Source organism: Lepidochelys kempii, chromosome 13, assembly GCF_965140285.1.
Source record: "Lepidochelys kempii isolate rLepKem1 chromosome 13, rLepKem1.hap1, whole genome shotgun sequence".
Taxonomy (NCBI): domain Eukaryota; kingdom Metazoa; phylum Chordata; order Testudines; family Cheloniidae; genus Lepidochelys; species Lepidochelys kempii.
Genome location: NC_136392.1, coordinates 6,240,602 through 6,263,552, shown reverse-complemented (window position 1 = coordinate 6,263,552; position 22,951 = coordinate 6,240,602). Strand labels below are relative to the sequence as shown.

At 43.2% G+C, this 22,951-nt stretch overlaps 1 protein-coding gene across 17 annotated transcripts in view; it reads right to left on the bottom strand.

The window, feature by feature from the left end:
* Positions 1-7,896: 7,896 nt before the first annotated feature.
* Positions 7,897-22,951, bottom strand: part of KCNQ2 (potassium voltage-gated channel subfamily Q member 2) — a 124,359-nt gene continuing 109,304 nt past the window's right edge. For 16 of the 17 annotated variants that reach the window (XM_078848331.1, XM_073309034.2, XM_078848332.1 and 13 more), the window contains 2 exons: positions 21,783-21,906; positions 7,897-20,901 (listed from right to left, as the gene is read on the bottom strand). In XM_078848331.1, coding sequence (XP_078704457.1) covers positions 20,164-20,901; positions 21,783-21,906 — 862 coding nt within the window. In that variant the 3' untranslated portion in view covers positions 7,897-20,163. The remainder of the gene's footprint in view (positions 20,902-21,782; positions 21,907-22,951) is intronic. The other variant, XM_078848340.1, reaches the window with a different exon arrangement.

The window sequence follows — 22,951 nt, the reverse complement described above, 5'->3', positions numbered from 1 at the left end:
ACTGATTGTGTCCTAAAGCAGTGGAGCTCCGAGTTCCTCTCCGCAGTGAGATAACTGTGACCAAGCAGCCCGATGGGATCAAATGAAAAACATCAGGTAGGAACTTTCAATCTATTCCTCCCCTCAGGGGAACAGGTCTTGCCATGACCCATCAGAATGCGTCTCGCACAAGATGTATGGTTTACGTGCTAAGAACACGGCTCCCATCATGTAAGCAATTGTGACAGCTGCCACAGGGAAATCATTGAATCACCCATGGGAGGGATGGTGCCCTTTATGTTATGTATGGAAAGGCAAGTGGGACCATGCACAGTTGTCCATTAAGAGCCAGGAGGTGAGCCAGGTTTTCAGAAAGTTCCCAAAGTTGGAGGAAAGGGGCAGGTGAGAGTGGGCCCAATGCACAATAATAATAATAATTTTTGCTTTTAATCTGTAGGTTTCAAAATGCTTTACAAAGGTCAGCGTTGTTATTCCCAGTTATCAGATGGGGAAACTGAGGCACAGAGAAGGGCAGTGACTTGCCAAGTCACCCAGCAGGTCGATGGCAGAGCCAGCACTAGAATTCAGACCTCTTGAGTCCTAGTCCAGTACTTTCTCCACTAGGCCACATTGTCTGTCTTGCTGTTGTTACTTTCCTACAGGAGGGCTCTTTCCAGCCAACATGCCTAATTCACATTGTGCCATTTGTGGTTTTGAATGGAGTAAACCAACAGAGTTACAGCAGCCTGAAGCTCACGTCACCCCCTGGTGAATGAGAGCTAGCCGCTAACACAAATCTGCAGAGAATTGCTCCTGCATTTAAGAGATGTTCAAGGGTGAAGTGTGACAGCCTGAAAGTGACAGAGGTATAAAGGCATTTAAAGTGAAATCAGGTTTGGTTCCCACCCCCTTTCTCCGTCTGCGTGGAACTGGAAAGCAGGTCGCCGCGGTTCAAGAGGAGGCTTTAAATAATACAGCATGCACTATAAATAAATCCTCAAATAAAAGCAAAATGGTGTTTGTCTCCCTCCGCTATCCTTGGTTTGAAGGGAGAGAGGTCAGGCGGGCAGGGCTGAAGGAGTTGAAAAGAGGGCGAGGCCTTTTTCCCACTGCAGAGAACATGCAGGAAACAGGTTAAATTTGTTTGGCTAGCACTTTTAGGGAGTTGCGAAGTGTGTGTATGGCCCCTGCTGCTGTTGAGCTCAGGGCAGCAGGGTCAGGCCCAGGGAACAGCCTGCCTGCATCGCTGCTATGTATGAGCATGCAACATGCTGCACGCCAGGATCAGCCAGCGCCCAAAGGGAAGGAGGTGCCCTGATTGGTAACTCAGGCATGGATGTTGGGGGGGCACTTGGACTGTTTTCATGTGAATTTCTAGGTGAATTCCTGCCTCCCCAAAGGCTGTAGGGCAAGGCACAGGGTAGGAATTTGGGACTAGCCCCACCACATTTGCTGTAGCACCCAGAGGCTGTAGGCAGGGGTCATGGCTCCATAGTTCTAGGTGCTATACAGACACTCATCAATGCAAAGTTGGCCCCTGCCCCAAAGAGCTGGTAATGGAATGAAAGTAAAAGACTTAGAGCCATTGCTCCCCTTCCTCCCAGGCAAGGGAAATCATCAGGGGGGTGATAGGAAACCCCAGGCATATGGGAAATGCCCTTCTTTTCTGACTGGCTCCCACAAAATGCAGCCCCTCTTTGACCCTGAGTAACTGAACACACCTGGCTTCTGCTGAGCCTCCTGACCGCAAAGGGGGGGCTCAACCAATCAGGACACGGGAAGAAATGCCACTTGATTCCAACCATTGACCTCAGGCCATGGAAATAACCCCACATTGAAAGTGCACAGGAAAAAAAAAACAAATATGGGCCCCACTGGAGTAACCACTTGGCCGATGCAAAGCATTTGTCTGCAAGATGGCCTATGGGTATAAGCTCTGCAACTCCCCCAACGGGCCACAGGAGTCTGTTTTACATTTGGCACTGACTAGCTTGTGACCCTGCCTTGTTGTTGTAATCTGGAGCTCCACACAGCTGTGTAGAATCCCACATTCCCAGCCTACAAGACTCCTGTCCATCCAGCCGTCCCGAGCTCAGGTTTGCTTCCATTCCATAGCATGGGGTGGTTTTAAGAGGACAAATGAGCAACCCCACAGAGACAGCCAGACATGACCTCAGCGGGATTGGAACCCCAATCTCTGGAAAGGCAAGGCCCAGGATTTAAACCTGGGAGCAACCTCGCATCCTTGAGGGAGTATTGATTGTTTTTAATGAAAAAAACTACATTCCTTTTAGGGAATCAGGTTTTTTTCTCTATCTGTTCATTTTTGCCAGGTTAGGGCTGTTTTTCTGAATGTGTAAGTTACAAAGGAGTAACAGTGTATAGTTACATACAGCAGATGTTTTTGATGTTTACTGGTAATTTAAAGCAAGAATATAGTGAATTCCCTCGCAGCATTTATATCAAGGCAAAAAATCATAGTTTAAACCACTGCTTACTTTGCATGAAGCTGATATCTCTTTGAAAAACCTCCTATTTAACTCCAGCCCATTGATGTAAATGAGAAATCAGCATCAGAGACTATCTTTTGCTTCCTCCTTTGTTGAAAATGCTGCATTTGTGAAATTCAGGTTCTTGGCTCCTTAAGGATTCATCTGTTCCTGCAATTTATGTGCAATCTGAATTCATGAGTAATCCTCTCTTTATGATCTCGTCAATATCTCCTACACAAACATTAATTCTAAGGTAGGAGTGGGCTGTGTAATTCCCAAGGAAATCCAATTGAGTTTGGAAATTTGGTCATTTAATTTAAATTATTGAGCAGGGCTAGGTGGCTTTCTGGATTCCTCTGAGCTGATAAAAATAAAAATCAGAAGAGAAAGCAAATGCTTTCAGATCCTGAGTTTGCATGCTAGTGGTGTTCTGACTTTGCCATAAAAATTCCCTCCATCCCCAAACAGGGAAGGAAAGCCCCTGGAGGTAGCGCAAATGGCCATTTAACTGCATAGGAATGGCTTGATTTTGTTGCCGGTGGACTATGTTAAAACAAATAAAACAGGATATATTTTTTTTATTATTTAATCAATCGGCTTTTGAAGCCCCAGCTCCTGTTAACTGCGCAAGGCCAAAAGCATGGCTCTGTCCAGCAGCACAAAAGACTTCTGTTTCTTGCACCAGCATTCCCTCTGAGGCGTGTTAGCTCTGCCATCTAGAGGGCATTCTTGGTGGCTGACTCTTGCAGCTTTAGAATGTGTTGAATGGTATAGGGTTTTTTTAGGAAGGGCTAAGCTAATTTGGGCTTTGATTAACTGTGGAGGAAGGATAGAGAGAGAGTGTGAAGCAAAAGAAGCCATTTTTATTTATTATTTATTTGTATTACTGTGGCACTTAGGTTCCCTGATGATAAACAAGGACCACGTGGTGCTAGGCACTGTATAAACCCAGAACAAAATTATTTAATTACGGCTGGATAATAAGAGGCAAGGGTGAGGGGCTATTCCATTTATGATATAATGTACGTGATTTAAAGTGGCATCCTGGTGTCCACAGCTTTACAGAGGAAGGGTGCCTTGTTATTTTAGAGAACAGAATGTTGCCAACTCCTGTGACTTTATAGCGAGCCTTATGATATTTAGGGGTTTGCAAAAAGCTCTAGCTCCTAGATTCATGTGATAATTAGGGGGAAGGGGACGCAAGCCAAAATATAGGGAAAGAACAGATTAACGAATATTTAGATAAGTTTGATGTATTCAGCTCATCAGGGCCTGCTGAAATTCATCACCGGGTACTTAAACATAGATCTGAAGCCATCTTGGAACTGTTAACAATTACCTTTTGAGAATGCATGGAGGACAGGTGAGATCCCAGGCAACTGGAGAAGTGAAAAAATAATCCCTACCTCTAAAAAGCGGAACAAAGAGAACACAGGGAATTATAGGCCTGTCAACCTCACTTCGATACCTGGAAAGATACTGGAACAAATGATAAATAATCCATTTGTAAGCACCTAGAGGATAATAGGGTTATTAGGAACAGCCAGCATGGATTTGTCAAGGATAAATAATGCCAAACCAACCTTATTTCTTTCTTTCACAAGGTTACTGGCCTAGTAGATGAGGGGAAAACAGTAGATGTGATATATCTTGCTTTTAATAAACCTGTTGACATAGTCCCACATGATATTCTCATAAGCAAACTAGGGGAAAAGACAGTTACCTTTTCTGTAACTGGTGTTCTTCAAGATGTGTTGCTCATGTCCATTCAACTTAGGTGTGTGTGCTCGCCACATGCACCAGTGCTGGAAGTTTTTCCCTCAGCAGTATCCGTAGGGGACCGGCTCTGGCGCCCCCTGGAATGGTGCGCACATGCCGCAGTATATAGGGGGCCGCCAGATCCCCCACCCTCAGTTCCTTCTTGCCGGAAACTCTGACAGTAGGGAAGGAGGGCGGGTTGTGGAATGGACATGAGCAACACATCTCGAAGAACACCAGTTACGAAAAAGGTAACTGTCTTTTCTTCTTCGAGTGATTGCTCATGTCCATTCAACTTAGATGACTCCCATGCAGTACCCATGGAGGTGGGTAGGAGTTCATGGACGTGTAGATTGCAACACAGTTCTGCCAAACCCAGTGTCATCCCTGGACTGCTGGGTGTTGGCATCATGAGCCATGAACATGTGCACCAAGGACCACGTCGTGGCTCGACAGATGTCCTGGATCGGGAAGGGTGCCAGGAAGGCAATCGGTGGCGGAGGAACTCCCGCTAACTTGTAGCAGGTCCGAATGCAAGAGGTGATCCCGTTAGAAATCCTCTGTGTGGACACTGGGAGGGCCTTCATCCTATCAGCTGTAGCGATAAAAGCTGAGTCGACTTACGGAAAGGTTTTGTCCGATCTAGGTAGAAAGTCAGAGGCCTTCTTACGTCCAAAGCGTAAAGGCGCCTCTCTTCACTAGTCTCATGCAGCTTAGGGCAAAAGACTGGAAGGAAGATGTCCTGGCTCATGTGGAAAATGGACACCACCTTGGGAAGGAAGGCTGGGTGGAGCCAGAGCTAGACCTTGTCCTTATAGAAGACCATGTACGGTGTGGTTCTGAGGTCAGGGCTCGTAGCTTGGAGACTTGCCTTGCCGATGTCACCGGCACCAGGAAAGCTACCTTCCATGATAGGTGAGATGGAGCACGAGGCCTAAGGCTCAAAGGGTGAGCCTGTGAGCCTGGACAGAACCAAGTTGAGATCCCACTGAGGGGCTGGGTACTTGAGGAAAGAGTCTCTCGAGGCCTCTAAGGAACCTGACCGTCATGTCATAGGAGAAAACAGTCTGCCCCAGGAAGGGTGGATGAAAGGCCAAAATGGCCGCCAGATGCACCCTGATAGGAATGTGCGAGGTGGGTGCAATGAGTGATTATCAATGGTTCACTGTCAAACTGGGAGTGTTGGGAAAATATTTGTAGCCAAGTGTGCTGCTTTTACTATAGGTATAGTCATTATTTTATATTTTAAATAGATTAAACAGGAAATTAACAAAAAGAATCAAACAGATAACACGGCTGTTCTTTGTTAATTCTGATAGTGCCATTGTCAACAAGGAGACAAAGACTCTATTAACTACTTGAATTGATACCCATTTTATCTACCTGAGACTCGGAGGAGTAAACTGTGTCAATGCACCTAAAAAGATCTGTTAAATAAATAGTCAGTGAATGTATAATTAACTGATGTAGACAATGGGGAATTGCTATTGATTCTGCTGGGACTGGGACTAACTTAATTGAAGCTGAAAAATTCCTGATCTTCAAAAGATGCTCCAAAAGATTTTTGTATAGTTTTTTTTAAATTTCCTTGGCACCAAATCCGTGGTTAAAAGCATAACTCAGTTAGTATACTGCTTACATTTAAAAAATATTCTGTATGCATTCCCTGCTTTTTACTGTAAAAACAATGTTGTATCAAGGGCAAGAGGTTTCAGGAGCTTGTGGGTGACTTCCATTTTTGTCAGGGAGTGTGGTAATTTCATGTTCTATGACTCAGTAAATCTTTTATTTGTGCAAGGTTATGTAAGTCTCTAAATTGTCTTTTGAATAGCCTCTGACTCTGGCAATAACCTCCATCATATCTAGGAGAAATGTATGCACTATGATTCATATGCCCATTCCTAATCTCAAAACTACACATAGAAGAAACTGTAATATAGGAAAGCACTTAAGCACATGCTTTGTTTTAAGATCACACTTAAATCCCATTGATTTAAGTCTGTGCTTTTTGAATAGAGAGATGTTTTCCCAAATCAGAGCTTAGATGCTAAAGTCTATGTTATCTCAACAGTTTTTGATCGGTGAACCTGATTTGAACTTTCAGAAACTGATTTTGTGCACAGCTAATTTGCTCTTGGGATTGTTGTGGCTGTATATGGGAACTAAGTAACTGCAAATGGGGCTAGTTACTGTACCTATTTTTGCCTACAGTTACCTGCTTTGTGTGTGAAATCATAGTAAATTCATGCATAAGATAGCTGGGCATTTTGTGTGCATAAGTGCAGACCTAACTAGTTTGAAAATCTCACCTTAACGCTATCTTATTCTCAGAAGCCAGCACCTTATTTTCAGTTAGCAGTTCCACCCACTGATGGGGAGCAGTCAGTCTTTCTGCCTTGTCCTCCCATTGGAGACCAATGGGACTCTTGAGGAAACTGACAAGAAACTGCAATATTTACATTAGTCAGCCATGCATAGTCTCACCTTTGGCTTTCTGACCATGCTAGCTTCAGCAAAGTTACCAGGTGTGGTGATTTCCAGGAAACAAACTGGCTTTTAAAAACTAAATTCTCATGCCCTGCAATGTAAGTTACCTGGGAAAAGCCTGCAGAAGGGTGTAATTAGAACTGGTTGAAGGGTAACTTCCCCTCCATGTACTTGAAGTATGAATATGCTTTGCTGCCCTCTGCTGGCATGAACAGTACCTGGATAACAGTTCTTTAGCTTTCTGGGTAGAATTCTGTGCTTCTGGCACCTCAGCTGGAATCTTCAGTGTACAGAGCTGCCTGGGATGTCTGTATTGATGTGCACAGAGGATTGGATCTCTAGGTATGCCAGAGCAGTGCTCAGTAGATCTGAAGGGGGAGGCCAGCCCAGGTGACTTTCTACCACTGTGGCCCATTGCAAGTTAGAGCTTGAAGGCTGCTCTAACTTGCACCAATGGATAATAGGCCCCCTAGACACAGATCCATCGACCGGAATCCCCATAGTATATTGCACTCTGAACCTACGGAGTGAATTCCTGACCCCATTGTAATCAACAGCTTTGCCACTGACTTCAATGGAGCCCCTACCCACCTTCTCCTGGTCCTGAATCAGCCTAGCCTATGCCAGAATTTTTTTCTATTACAGACACTGTAACTAAGAACTCTGAATTTCACATCTACTGCTTGAGTATACATACAGCATTGAGTAAGCTTCCACAATACTGTCCCAGAATGCACTGGACTCAATGCCAAATTTGGAAAGAATTCATTGGGGACTGTCTCTTTTGTTGTTCTAAAGTTCTGGATGGGATAGGCCCAGGGCATTACATTGCTGCCATGTAAATGGACATAATATTTACCTACTAGATCATGTATGCAAAGCTCTACGCGATTCTGTGATGGATGGTGCTAGAGAAGGATAGCCTGTTATGTTGTTAAAGGTAGTCTTTAGACTTAAAATTAAAAGCTGCTAAAAATAGTACACTGAAATATTCTGCCTAGATCAAGCCCCACGATCAGTTGTTAAGCATTTTTCAAGCCTTTGCAGTCCTTTTTGCAGCTTGGTGTTCGGTCTCTCACCACCCCAGTAACTGGCCTCTCTTCTGCGTCACTTGTTAATTATACACGTTTGTCCACATAGTGGTTTTAACTAAAAGAAACAAAGTGAACTGTAGGAGAAGTGCAAAGAAAAATAAATGTGTATTTCATCTCACAAAGGTTAAGTCTCTGGCATATTTACTGGATGCAAGTTGTCCATTCTGATACTTTGAGACCATTTTTTTTAAACTTTCCTCCATTTCTCTTAAGATTGCAACGATTTTTTTTTTAATTTCACACATATACATTTTCTTAGCTGTCACTCATCCATTTGAATTCTTAATTATTTTTCCCAATTTAAGCCAGTATTTACCAGCACTCTTTTGTAAACTAGTTTTTCCCCCAGGAAACTGCCAACCCTGCATCTCATCCTGTAAGGTAGTCAGCCAGGCCCAGATACACATTGTTTCATGCTCAGTGTTTCCATGTAAAAGTCTGTGCTACTTAGCTTGTCAGTGGTAATCGTGTAAAACCATCTGTGATTGTATAATTTAATATCGTAGCTATTCTAATAGAAGACTGTAGGTCATTCCCTTGGAATCTATCCCTATAAAATGTACAGTGCACAAAATCCATGATTGAAATGTACAGAGGAAATTACACATTCACACAAAAAGTCAATTTGCTATATTACAAGAGAAGTGTTTACCATTCAATACATACAAAATGTTTAAAATTGTACATATCTACGAAAGGCATTATGAAATATTCTTTGGAGCTGGAACAAAAGTGCAAAAAAGCCAAGGCAACAGAGCAAATTAAAGGAAGCAAAGTAGCTGTCTTTGCTTTCTAAAGGACAACCAAACTTTAATACTTAGTTGAGTGTCTGTGGAATTTTATAAACATGCTTGAGAGGGAATACACTATCACCCAGTCAAAACTCTGGGGTAAGGTGAAATTAATCTCGTTGCAGAGAACCAGCACAAAGTATATGTGCTATCTATCTTCCAATTAAACCCTACTCAGACAGCTCCTCTGCTGGTGTAAACTGTCATAGCTTTACAATGGAACTATGGCAATCTACATGAGCAAAGTCATCTGCCCCTAGGTTGAGGTCGTATGTGGGACTTCAGTAGTACCTAAGTCTGCTGCAAACCCTCTGCTGAGACAGATTTCATGCCAAAGAAGAAATCCAATCACAATTCATTCAGATATGTCTTATGTTGGAAATCTTAATTATTCTTCTTCAGGTATTTTATTTTTTACTTTAAGTCTTTGAAAGAAAGACAAATACTACATGGGCCAAGAGTGTTGGCAACACTTTAAAAGATTAATAAAACCACAGGGGCTGATTATTATATGTACTGAGACTTGACAGCTTCTATGGATTCAGACTGGAGGCCAGGGTGCCGAGCCACCTGGAAAATCAGGTCCTTAATTGCTCAATATTCATTGTTGTATTCATCTCAGCCTTCAGAGACTGAGTGGTGTTTGTGCAGTTACTAGGCCAAGGTTTTAAAAAATGGGTGCTTAAATTTAGGCACTGAAGTTCATATGTAGAAACCAAAATTAAGGTCAAGATTCATGGCCCATTGAAGTCAATGGGAGTCAACTGCTGAGATCCATGGGCACATACGACATTTTTCTCATGAATCTCAGAAACTCACACTTTGTTTTAGTAAAGATTGAGCCCATATCAACTTTTGCCCATGTAGACAGATATGTCTGAAATTGGCACTCTCTAAGGGATGTTCTAGTCCCACTGGAATCAATGGAAGGTTGGCTATTGACCTTGGTTGTGGCAAGTTTTGGATGCAGAATTGGTACTGGCCCATCCAATAGATTTGCTTTAAAAAAAACAAAACCAAATCAATTAAATGATTGTGTTTTTTAAATTTCTAAATGGGCTGTGATTCCTTTCTAATTGGACTTCCTAGTTGGGATATGAATCTGTGTCAGTCCTGTTACAAATCAGAATGGTTTTCCATTTTGATATAAATGTTATCAAAATAGTCTTTCCTTTTGGTTTGACTTATTTACTCAGATGAGAAAATAACGTACTTTCTTTTCATCTTATATGCATTTTTCTGCTTCAAAGCATGCAGTGTATATGTCTATGCACACACATAAATATATGTACATATGTGTCCAAACACACACACACCACCTTTTGCAGCCAAAGCTATGTTGTCCTTTTATCTTGCAGTTCATGACTGAGATACTTTATACATCATTCTATCTGTACAGTATTTATAGCTCAGATGAATAACAATGAAGAATATATAGAAATACAGTATTTTAAGTATTTCAAAAAATTAACACTCCAGAAACAGTTTCACTTATTTTTGCTTTCTGGTAAAATATGTTTAGAAGCATTCAAATGCAGGGTATCCCTTAACAAATGAGGATTTCCCCCTCCCCCCCGCCCCGGTACTTTGAGTGACATCACAAAATAGGCAGGTAACACTTTATATCTGGTGTCTATGGAACGCATACAGGCTAAATTACATGTAACAATATCTATCAGCAATTGGCATGTAATGTGCAGTTCTTGTGTGCTTCAGGAAGTTACTCTGCCAAAGTGACACTAACAAGAAATCTCATAAATACAATGCCTTTACTGATGACACAGGAGTATAGTTTTCGTATATGGGGCATTCCTGTTAAAGTACAGTGAAGTCCGCATATTTGAATTACTGGTAAAAGAATGAAACATTTATAAGAATAATTTATTTCATCTCCCAAACAATTTTATACATGCCTTAGTCATGGCAACTATTTAAAAACCTGCTGTTAGATCAAAACAAGGAACATAATAACGCCCCCTGTAAATGATCAGTTTTACTTTTTTTTCTGAAAACTTCAGATTCTCCACCCAGTGCTTGACTTTGGAAGCTGTGTAACCAGCACAAAATGTTCTGCTTAAATCTTGGGAAGAGGGTAAGGTAGTTGTTAGCGTAACCAGCATGGAATAGTCCACATTCTGGTCCTAGAACAGAGGATCTCAATCTCCAGAACAGATGCTAAGCCAGCGAAAGGGACAGTGCTTGCTGATTGGCTGGCACAGAAGAGCCCAAACACCAGGAGGAGTTGTAATGACCATCATCACCAGGGATTGAACTGAACCATCCAGAGCTACAGCTTGAACTAAAGGACAAAGCCTTCCAGCTGGTAGCTATAGCAGATTGGTATTCTGCATGGATCAGGCATAGACGGAGATAGGTACGCACACCAAATGGTGGGTTAGTCAGTGTATTTGTCAATTTTAAAATACTACAGTAAAACAACTACTTACACTGAAATAGAAAGTGTCCACTGCATGCTAGAGTGGGAGAAATTAGCCAGGCTGGGTTCAGACGGTGTGCCCACCTCTCCTTGTTCGGTGGGCGGAAGGAGAGATTGTCCCCCAAGTTTCAACTTAATTTCAAATGTACCTTAATTTCCAAGTGAAACTCAGCTGCTACCACCATGTTTTCACCTGGTTTCAGATCAGAACCATCCAAACTGTAGAGATCAGCTTGGTTTCTACCCGAAACCATCAGCCCTGCCCCAGCACCTGAAAAACAGGCCCAGTTTGGCATGAAACTCTGCCTGAGCTTTGCATTGAATCATATCGCAGCTAGCTCTGGTTTCACCGGGAATGAGGGGAGACGTCACAACTGCAAGGAGACCAGTTCTCACATTGTTTTATCATGATCTGCTATTGACGTGATACTAGCAGCATGTTGGGTGCTGAAGAGATGGGCAAAATGGGTTCAATCTAAACAAACGAGGGACATTTTGGACCCACAGATGGCTCCATGGGGTGAAAAAGCAATAGTGGATGAAAAGCAAACACCGATCCGTGAACTGATATATACGAGATTGTAGGGGTGACTGTGGGGTGTAGTCATGTGAAAAAACTCAAGAATAGGGTTGCAGCCCTGCCAAGGCAGTAGCTTCCCCTGTATATGGTCTGGACTAGCAACACGGACGACAAGGGACCTGGTGGGCACAAACAGGTACTAGATTATTAGAATCTAGCAAAAAAATAATGCAGCAGGAACTGAGAATTAAGGAGCATGATAAAATTTTAAGGACAGTCTCTGGAAGGGGTACTGTGATGCTCTGTGGGAACTAGCATCAAGACGTTTAGTGGGCGTTGAGGGTGTTCAGCACCTCACAAGACCAGGTAGAAAAATGATCAACTACACGGTAGAAACAGTTGGGTAACTTTTCAAAGGGTGGCCTCTCTTCCCATGGGTCTAATTTTCATTCAAAAAGTTTGTACTCTCATTTTTGCACCCACAATTGAACTGCAGGCACAAGGGTATAAATACCTGTGGTCCCCGTTACCCAGCTGGAGGTGTCAATGAGATCACGGTGAAATTAGAGTGCTCTCATCTCCTCCCGCAGTGAATTGGACAGGCAAGAAGTATGCAGGTGCCAGTTCAGTGGTTTCAAGTTGCATCCACTAAAGTGGAGCCCTTCAACATATGTACCCCAGTATCCCTCCTCCTCAACGCTTTCCATAGCCCTCCGGATAGGGTATTCCCCTACTCCCCCTCTAGCATGCTCCTGTTATCACTGCCTGCATGAAATGCACAAGATTTCATGCACAGCCAACCACCATTCTTTTTTCCATATGCATATTTCTACAAACCTCTTCACCAGTGGGTGCACATGACACATGTATGCACCCCTCAGAGTCACATGTAGTAAAACCAGAATTGATGCGTGTCAGACCAGACATCAGTAAATTAATCACAGTATCAGAGACACATGGTATATTAATGTTACCTAAAAAACTCATTGGGTTGTTAATGAACTTTGACACCCTATACAATATATAACTGACAGCATGTTTGGTTTTTAAAAGAAAGGTTTTGCAATTACTTTTTAAATTCTATTTCAGATACAGATATAAGGGTATCAATTTCTACTCATCTCAGATAGCATGCACTAGCAGGCAAAATCGAGAGTACAGTATGTGACTGTCTGGAAAGCACATTCATATGTTGAAAATGAACTCTCTGCCCCTCCTTGGTTCATCTGATAGGAGGGGGGCCACAAGTGACTCTGGCTGATATCTAAAATCTGAGCTTGGTTACTATTGTATCAAAATATTGTATATGGCCTTTCCCTCTAAACATAATGTAAGGCAAGCAGTATAGTGCCAGTGGAGAATCAAACACTAGATACACGAAAGATTCCTATGTATTTATATTAATTCTTCTTTTAAAAAAACAATCACTAGCCCACACCCTGCCATTTTAAATAATGTGCAGGTTGTGATATGAAGTGGAGAAGTCAGGGACTGTAAAGGGAGAAGTTCTCCTTTCTCAACATTGAGTAATAAAATTACCCCCACAAGAACAGGACCAAGATGTAGAGGAGTTGGTTTCCATTTGAACGTCCATCACATTATCGTTATGTCTCTGCCTCCCTTCCAACCCTGATATTCTATGATTCTAAGAGGTTTTGTATCTGATTTCCTTGTTTCATTTTTGTTAAATGATGTGTATAAAATGAAAGCTATTGACCCGAGAGAGAACGCAAAGGGAGAGTAATATGGCTCCGGCTTTAACTGGCAGCCACTCCAACCCAGGTACAGTGGCAAGTCAATTTGGGGAGGATTGCTGAGGTTATGCTCAAAAGTGGGAGGTGCTGGATGGAGAAGGTGGTGTGGCCAGCACACTCGGAAGACATGTGCTCGCTCAGTGCATTCCTTGGGCAACTCCGCAGGCAAGGCTGATGGGAACACTATGCAGAAGTCCTATAGGGTTTAATAGAACAAGCTAGCCTCGCTATAGGGTTTTAGACCTTTGTCAGAACCTAGTAGAGAATTTACATCCTTGCTATGGAACTTTATAGGATGGTTAAAAAACAAAACAAAGAAACCTACAGAAAGGACAGAATTCTTTGTTACATTCTATAGGACTTTGTCCAAAGGAAAGTACCAGCTGAAAGCTAAAGCTGCCCTTCTTTGCAAAGAGCACCCGCTTTTTCCTAAGAATGAATGTCCCATTTGGGGTACAATAACTCCAGCTGCCGCAGGGCCCACAGTTTACACGCCCTGCTCCAAGAGCACTGAATTGAGCTGTTCCGATATAACGCATGCTTCAGCCTGTAAGGGAAAGGGGAGAGGGAAAATCCAAATCTTTCAAAACTGCATGAGACTGCAGAAGCTTGAATAAATCAGCAGCTTGCAGAGCACAGAAGCCTGGCACTGTTTTTGCAAACGCTTAGGTAGTTTTTTTTTTTAAGAACATTTATTTTATAGCTGACAAATGAGAATTATACATATGGATCTGGGGTTTTGCACTTACTGAGCATAATGTGCTGTAAGGGTCCATTCCAGGCCTTTGTTAAGAACAGAACTGAACAGTAGCTGTATTAGCATGTAGGCTCTGTATATGGTACCTGTCAAACCATGATCTCACTAGAATAAGATGATGCCAATGTACTAACTCTCGCTTATAATTATAAGGGCTTGATTTTACATTGTACAGTTCATTGCTATTATTTATTTTAAATATGCAGTAGGAGAATTCCTAATCTGCCAGGCACTTTATACTGTCCCACACATGCCGTTTCCGTGCTCAACTGGAGCAGTCTCTGGGCTGCCTCATGCTTCCTAAGTACAACCACCCCGATGGACAGTGTTTGAAGGCAGTGGTTGACAGAGAATGAGTTGGAACCTTTGTGGGGGGGAATGTGCACATTCTACCCCAATAACTTTTTTTGGATGTGCCTGATGTTTGGCAAATTCCAAAGAAAAACTATTCCCCCTCCTCCCCCCAAGAAATACCTTGACGAACCCAAAACGAAAGTCACTGCTGGTAGGATTGGGTATAATGGTATCTAGAGAGGGACAAAACCAATGACAGCAGGATTCCAAGGGAGGAAACGATCGGAAATGGACCACTCTCATTACCACTTCAAAAGTTATTTTTCCCCCCTTGGTATCCTGCTGTCAATTGAATTATCTCGTTAGACTGACCTCACACTTGATAAGGCAAATCACAACTTTTCATGTATTTATACCTGCTCCTGTATTTTTCACTCCATGCATCTGATGAAGTGAGTTCTAGCCCATGAAAGTTTATGCCCAAATAAATTTGTTAGTCTCTAAGGTGCCACAAGGACTCCGTGTTGTTTTTGCTGATACAGACTAACACGGCTACAACTCTGAAACCTGGCATCACAGAAAGGGACAAACTCTCTGAGATAGGGATCCCCACCTCACCACTTGCACTTTCATAGAATAGATCCCTGGAGCTCCAATTGACGACCTGCTTTGACTCCTAGATCTTGTCTGTGATCACCAGGAAGTAGTGGGGGCAAGAAGCCTAACTGGTTCTAAGCTGGAGCTTGATATGTTTATGAAAGCGATTATATTATGTGGTGGTGGTTGATTATATTATGTGGTTGCAGTGATGGGGACTGGACTTCATTACCCTGGAGATCCCTTCCAGTCCTTTATGATGGTCTTATCTGGGACAGCAGAGATTGGGTAGTATCTCTGCAAGGTAGGGCACTCAACTTCTTTGTGGGGTGTCGGGAACAGCTGACATTTCTGAACAGCGCCATCTCTGCTTAGTTCAGGAAGATCACTAATGTTGGTTGGACAGCTGAAAATACAGGGATCAGGGAGTGTAAACACCACAAATAATTCAAAAATCTTCATTCAGGGATGTAAGAAAGATGTGGAGCAACTTTCTTCTATCTTGGATAAATATTATACTTCTTACATTTCAATTAGCATATTTAAATAGTTTAAGTATTATGACTCTTAAGAAATTTTGTTGATCTTTTCCCAACAAAATTCTAACTAAACAAAACAACATGCTCAAGTTAAAAGCTTTGTTTAAATGACATTAGGTTTCTGATCAAACTAAAAGCCAAGTCATTCAAAATCGTAGGGCCAAATTCTATCTTCGAAGCGTGTATTTATTTGTCACTGCCTTTTCTTGGTATACATCTCAGGGCAGACTCTGGCTCACAGGTCTTGACTGCATTGGGAATTTACATGAACCTGAAGTGTAGACATGAAGAGCCATGACTTACACTGGCATGGCTTCCCATTGTTGGAAGCATGGCTAAAATCAGGGCAAATTCTTGCTGTAGGCAAGACCATAGCTGCTACCGAGTCATTCCAGCAGGGTGTAAAACTGATGTGTCAGCCCTGACTTTAGATTTCCCCATTTGTTCCAATTATGCCTGATTACCCTGCAAATAGAAATGACTCTACTGAAGATACCTGAATCCCTGAAGCTGCTTTAAAAATATTTTTTTACATACCTGATTCATTACATGGTTTGCCTAAGGACATGCAATGGCTCTCTGGGTCAAACAATACGTTTTTCATTAATTTCTTTTATATTTTTTGTTTGCTTAGAAATTAATGTTAAGAAAATGAATCAGCAAGGAAATTCACATACAAAATCTACATTTAAATAACATTAAAGTTCTTTCCCAAACGTTGGGAAATTCAAGCTGGGGCTGGTGGCTCTGCTCTTATGACTCAGGGCCATAGTCTCCAAAGGCCTTCTCTGGACCGAGCTTGTGTTGTCTGCAACCTCAGTTCTTTGTGAGATGTGCACAAACTGCGAAATTTGCATTCTAACTTGGACTTTGAACATCCCCAAATTCAGTACGGTTTCATACCCAGTTTTTGAGCTGGCCCATTACAAAGATGGGGGCCATTTGCAACATTCAAAGCAAGATCTGGAACCAGATTTTGAAACCTTTCAAAGTTTCCTGGGGTTTAGATCCTGGATTTTGTTTTAAGGACACTTCTTCTTCTGCATGCATGTGGACACAAACACAGCTTCTGTATGTCCAAACAGACACAGTTACAAATACCAAAGGTGCAGGTAAGAAGGCCCATTGAAAATTTGGCTCACAGCTAGTCTGGAACAGTGTCATTCACTTTGAATTTCCTAGCTTTTCTTGGGCTTGTGTCACAACTTAGCAGCTCCTAAAACTAGTTTCTGTGTTTGAGTGTACAGATTATATAGCTAGAAACACAGAGGTGCAACAGATGCTACAGACAGGCTAAGCAGCAGTGAGGCAGAGGGGAGAAAGTTTCCTTTGCATTTCTCATTAAACATCCTTAATGGAGGACATTTATGAGCCAAAAATCAAACCTTCTCTCCAGAAAATTAATGTTTCTCAACCATCAAACTGAGAAACTCAGAAAACGTTGCATTACTGGCTCTTCAGCAACTGCATATGCAATGGGAGTGCGGGAAGGAATGGAGACAGAAGGATTATGTGAGGAGTCATGGGGAGGATTAGGCTGGAATTTGCAATGAGAAAAACTATGGAGGTGGATGAACAACAAAACCATCCATTAGGTCCAAATTCTGTTCTGAGTTACACCAGTGCAAATCTAGAGGAAACCCACTGAAACCCAGCCGTGAGTTTTTCTTTGCTGTGTAGACGTACCCTAGGTTTACTTGCATGTGCAAAAGCACATGTGTTCCTCGAATTGGGTAATTGTTTACAGTGAGCAGTCAGCTATGCAAATGCAGATTTTTGCATAAGTAAATGGAATTACCTGCAAATATCATGGGTGCATTTTTAGTGGCCCATTAGAAGATGCATCTTTGTGGGCCCCATTGGAGTTTGCCAGCATTTTTGTGCCCACCTATATATACCCTTTTTTTGTACATGCTTAAATACAGCTGCATGGGCAAAAGCCAGACTTACACATTCATGTGCAGCAATTTTCCATGTAAATGTAGCCTGTGGGCCACATTTTATGAAAGTCAGGCCAGGTGAGTTTAGAGAGAGTGTGGGAATAAGCTGCCCTTTATAAATATGGATTTTAATGTATGATAGTTCCAAATTCAAAGCAAACACTCTTATTGAGGTTAGGTGTATCATACACTAATTACTTTTAGTTAGATACGTCACAGGAGCTACTCCAGATTAGGAATTCTAGAGCCAAAAGAAGGCTCCAGGCAGCTTGAGTGGGGAAGAAAGAATTGCAGAATATGGCAGGAATGGGGAGGAAGCTCTGGACGTGCAAAGGTCTCTTGGAGACATAGATGCACAGGACCCCCCTAAAAAGAGTAGGTTTTCTCCCTTTCACTCATATATTGAGGCTAATTGGATTTGAAGATTATATATCATTTCACCCCACCACTCCCAGGCAAGTGCTGCATGTTGGCCCTGACTAGATGTATAAAAGAATTGTTTTATTTTCCCTCCAGAAACCAAAAAGACCCACCTGTTCAGCAGGGGATTTCCTGCCCTGGTGGGTGAATCTCACAGACTCATAGACCTTAAGACCAGAAAAGACCATCGTGATCATCTTGTCTGACCTCCTTCTCCCTGCAGGCCATAAAACCTCCTCCACCCACTCCTGCAATAGGTAACCTCTCACTGAGTTACTGAAGTCCTCAAATCTCGTTTTAAAGACTTCATGTTCTAGAGAATCTCATGGAATCACATTGAGTTCAGGGACAAGAGCTGTATGTGTCCCTCTAGGTGGTGTTTTATGGCTGCCAGATTGTGTGCACCCCCCGATACCATTGAATTGCAGTGTGTTATTCCTAAATTTGTCTTTTTCCTCCTTAGCTTCCCAGGCTGCTTCTCCTAATGACCAGAAGGAACGAATACACCAGGTTTCTCCTCTCACCACCAGCAGGTCAACCTTTCAAAATGGAGGGATCACACCTGTATTAGGTGCAGCAAAGCCTAAGGGACATGGGGGCATGTCATATATTTGAAATATCATGAAAACTGGCCATTGACATTGGCAGGGGGGCGGGGGAGGAGAGATGGACACAAATAGCTGGCACAGTCCTGACTCCACTGCAGTTTATCCCTTTCAGAAAACACACAAGGTGTAGGGCTTCAGTTAAATGGGTGGATTCAGTGGGCATGGCAATGGCTCCTGTGTAGCAGCCCTGGCTGTTGATCCAGATTCCTATGACCCATCCCCTTGAGTGACCCCTGCCGCACTGGGACAGTAAAGGATCACTTTGTGACTTTGTTTTGGTCCTGAAAGAAACCTCCTGCATCATCAGTTTTCCCCCAGCTTCATGCGCCAATAACAGTGACATGATCTTTACCTGGCTTTTCAAGAGGGAGTGAAAGAGAAAAAATAGAAAGACTTCCACTGCCAGCCCTTGTGGATAAATACAGGTCACAGATGTATAAAAGAAATCAGGAGGAAACAAGGAAGCACCTCGTGACTCAGCATGAAGGATCTAAACAAAACAATGGAGAAGTCTGAAGGACAGCTTTGTGATCCAGGATCGGATAGTGGAGGAAAGGAGGAAGGAACTTTGCTGCAAAAGCATCCAGGCATAATGCGAATGGTGTACGAAATGGGCAATATTTTGAGTTACAGGGCTCAGGCGCTGCTGGTGCTCTCGTTCCTTGCCTTGCAACAGCAGAGGGGTCACAGTATCTCGAGGAACGTCCCTCTCCCCTTGGCTGTGTCTCTTGTGGCTGTAAGTTCACCACAGTGCTGCTGGCAATATCAAAAATTACGACAGCAACTTCAAGTTACTACAACCCCGTAGGTGGAATTATGGCTTCCCGTTCTGTAAATTTTGGCGGGTACACTATTAAATATAATACATGGTTTAAATGTAAAATGCCTTATCCCATGTCCTTTGTGGTGTTCCTCTTTGCCTTCAAAGACAGATTTTGTGTCTTTGACCTTCCTCCTCCACCTAAGCCATGTAGCAAATTTAATTTGAAAATCATTCTGGTTCCAAATGATGCCTGCTAACATTCTACCTCGCCTCATCCTGACAGCATACGTCTTTCTTAGGGCAATACTGTAACGTGAAAGTAAACATCCCAATTTGTCAAGAGCCAACTGGGCTTCCATGAATTGTATGGTAATCACACTACATTCCCGAATGGTTAATGGAGGATCACGTTCCGTAAATTCAAAAGTAATCATCATGTAACCTGGAATGTTTTACAAGACAGAAATAATCATGTAATCGCGTTGCACCTCTAAAGTATTTGACTGTAATCACCCAGTATCATGGTATGGTAATTACCATGTAAAAGATATGTTCAGTCACCAGTTAACCCCCTTCCCCCCAAAAAAAACCCTTGCAGGTGATATTTGTTCCCTTTACCCTAAAGGATTACCAAGAAATGTGGTTGCCTACCCTGTACTGTGATATCGTTTCACCTAATTATCTTAGAAAGATAGTATGAAAGAAATCGAGACACTTCAAGGCTCCGAATTATTCACCACAGTGGCCTCTTTCTACTGAATGCTGGCTCAGCGTCTGTCCCCAGAGTAAGCTGTAAGAAAATATCCACAAGCTAAGTATGTTCTGGATTCATAAAACCTTAGCTGTAGATCTCCTCAAGAAGTTCGACATGGGGATGGCATGAATGGGTGGCTGGCCAGTGCTCTGACTTGGCTCAATAGATGTCAAGATGCTTCACTGTCTAGGGGCTGACCAGCCCATGTCACTGAAAGGTCCTTCACCTGTGGCTGATCTGGGAGGCGGGCCACAAGGTGTGCAGAGGTCAGAATCAGTGTCTGACTCTCCTTCTGCAATGTAGGGTCTGATTTTGGCACAGGGAGCCACTGCTGCATAGCAACCGTTGTTAAGGATGTCCAAATTGTCTTTGGACTGGGAAATGCTAAATCCACTAAAGGAGCGTTCCAGTTCCTCGTGATCGACTGACGGAATGGAAATGGACGTGTCACTGTCTCTCAAGGCGCTGTCATGGTGTTTAGCTGTAATGTCTTCGTTCCTCAGGCACTCAGCACTGGCCCTCTTCCCGCTACTGTAAGCGGACAAGGAGCGCTCATGTGAAGGTGGGGGCGGGATTCTTACCAAAGAGCCAGGATCTCCAACTGGGGAGGATCCATGGCTATGCCGCTGGTATGGCTGGTGCTGCCAGGACGTTGAAGGGGGACATGTGTTGGTTGGCATTGTTGGGGCTGGTGGTGCAGAGAAATTCTTTTGTCCCATTGAACTGGTAGACCTGACGATCTTGATGATGCAGCCATTTTTGTCCATGTGCTCCCGGCTGTCTTCTGGACTGTGGTAGGGTGGCGCCGGGTCTGGTTCTTTGGACCCAAAATAGGCTTCTGCTTCCGTTGATGGGATACCCATCCTCTGCATGTAAATGTTCACCAGAAAGTCCAGCTTCTTCTCCATGGACAGAACCTGCAAAATGCCACACAGTTCCCCGTGCTGGGTGATATCTACGGACCAATACCCTGTATCCAAAGAGCTCTACTCCAGTCCATGCTCGAATGGGGATCTGAATTTCATAGATAACCCCTTCCTACACTGGCACAAACTGGACTTCCTTGAACTTTTGAGAGAGAGCTGGGATCCAAATCCAGTCTGAACTTTGGCAAGGACCTCTCTCCTTTTATGGAAGATGGATTTTTAAAAATATTTTTAAGTTATTGTACCCAAAACCCGCCATTTAGAGCATTCACTTGTTTCTGCAATGGCCTTTGTGTTTTCTTTAAGCAAGCATAAATGCTTGTGAAATGTGACAGATTTCAATAGGACTGGAGAACACTCAGCACCAGGCCAGAGGTGCTCAGCACTTCATTGGGTCAGGCCGTTACAGTGTGTGTATGGGGACTTTGAGTGGGCCTTGTGCTCTGGAGTGAATTTCACCTTGAACGAGGCATGGATCCTGTGGCAATAAAAATCACACCAACGGCTTTACTTGAACTTGTTTAGGTTAGAAAGGGAACATTTCAAAGGCACCTAGGTCACTTTGGAACTAACGTTCTGTTTTCAAAAGGGACTTCAAGACTTAGGCTCCTAAGGACCTATGACTTTCAGTGTGTCTTAGGCACTTAAGGCTTAGATCCTCAAAGGTATTTTGGTGCCTAACTCCCATACCTTTGAGTCTCTGGGCTTTAAGTACCTAAGTCACTTTTATAAATAGGGTTTAAGCTGCCAAGTTATTTAGGCACATTTGAAAATTTTATCCAAATCTTTCCTCTATTCTTAATTTTAACTACTTTTAAAATCTCAACACACAACATGAACTTTTTCCTTATAAGTAACATCTGCCCCCATACCTGCTTTTCAACTTTTCCAAGCCTGCCCATCATGCTTGGGTCTTCTGGAAGCTCCCCCTCCGCTGGCCCTTTCGTTCGATCCTTGTCTGTCATTGATGTCCCTCGTCCAACAATCTGGTCAACTCTACCAGGAACAGAAACAACCCCCCCACCCAGAAAAGGCCGTTGAGTTAGTCAGATACGTCAAGGAAACAGGACTCTGCTAGCTGCTGGCTCTTTGTAGACAAAGCAACAACCTCTCTCCCAACTACCCCTCAAAATTACTTACACAAACAGGGAGAGGCAACTGAGTGTTATCTTTGATGTAAATAAGTCGCTATATTTTCACAGTAGTATTAGCAGAGTTTGAAATCTATCAATACTGTTTCTATAGATATAATCTGGCACGTTATGCTCAGTAAATTTGCCCACTGGGAGGAATTTCACTCTAAGCAAGGTTTCTACCACATTCATTAGCATTGTATTTGTTACCGGTGATAATTTTGCTGTGGATAAAGTTGTGTGCCTACTTGGTCTAGATGAAATTCATGTTTTTCCACATCTTTACAGCCGAATCTTCTGCCTCTCTCCTACATACTCATGTCCATCAAGATAAGAGTCTTTAGTTCAGCACTGGAATGGTTACATTCCTTATTTATAATCCCTTTTTCCCTGTCTAAGAATTTAAGGCTCCACGTGGAAGTCAGAGGAGTCCACATAGAACAGGGGTGGCCAACCTGGGGCTCCGGAGCCACGTGGCTCTCAGACGTTAACATGCGGCTCCTTGTATAGGCACTGACTCCGAGATACAGGCGCCAACTTTCCAATGTGCCAAGGGGTGCTCACTGCTCAACCCCTGGCTCTGCCACAGGCCCTGCCCCTCACTGCAACCCTTCCCACCCCCTCCCCTGAGCCTGCTGTGCCCTCGCTCCTCAACCCCCCACCCAGAGGCTGCTGCACACCACAAAACAGCTGATCGGGGAGGGAGGGGGAAGTGCTGATTGGCAGGGCTGCTGGTGGGCAGGAGGCGCTGGGAGGGAGGGATGGGGGGAGTTGATGGGGGCTGCTGACGTATTACTGTGGCTCTTTGGCAATGTACATTGGTAAATTCTGGCTCCTTCTCAGGCTCAGGTTGGCCACCTCTGATATAGGAAGTCACAAGCTAATTATGTTTAATGCATCAAACCTAA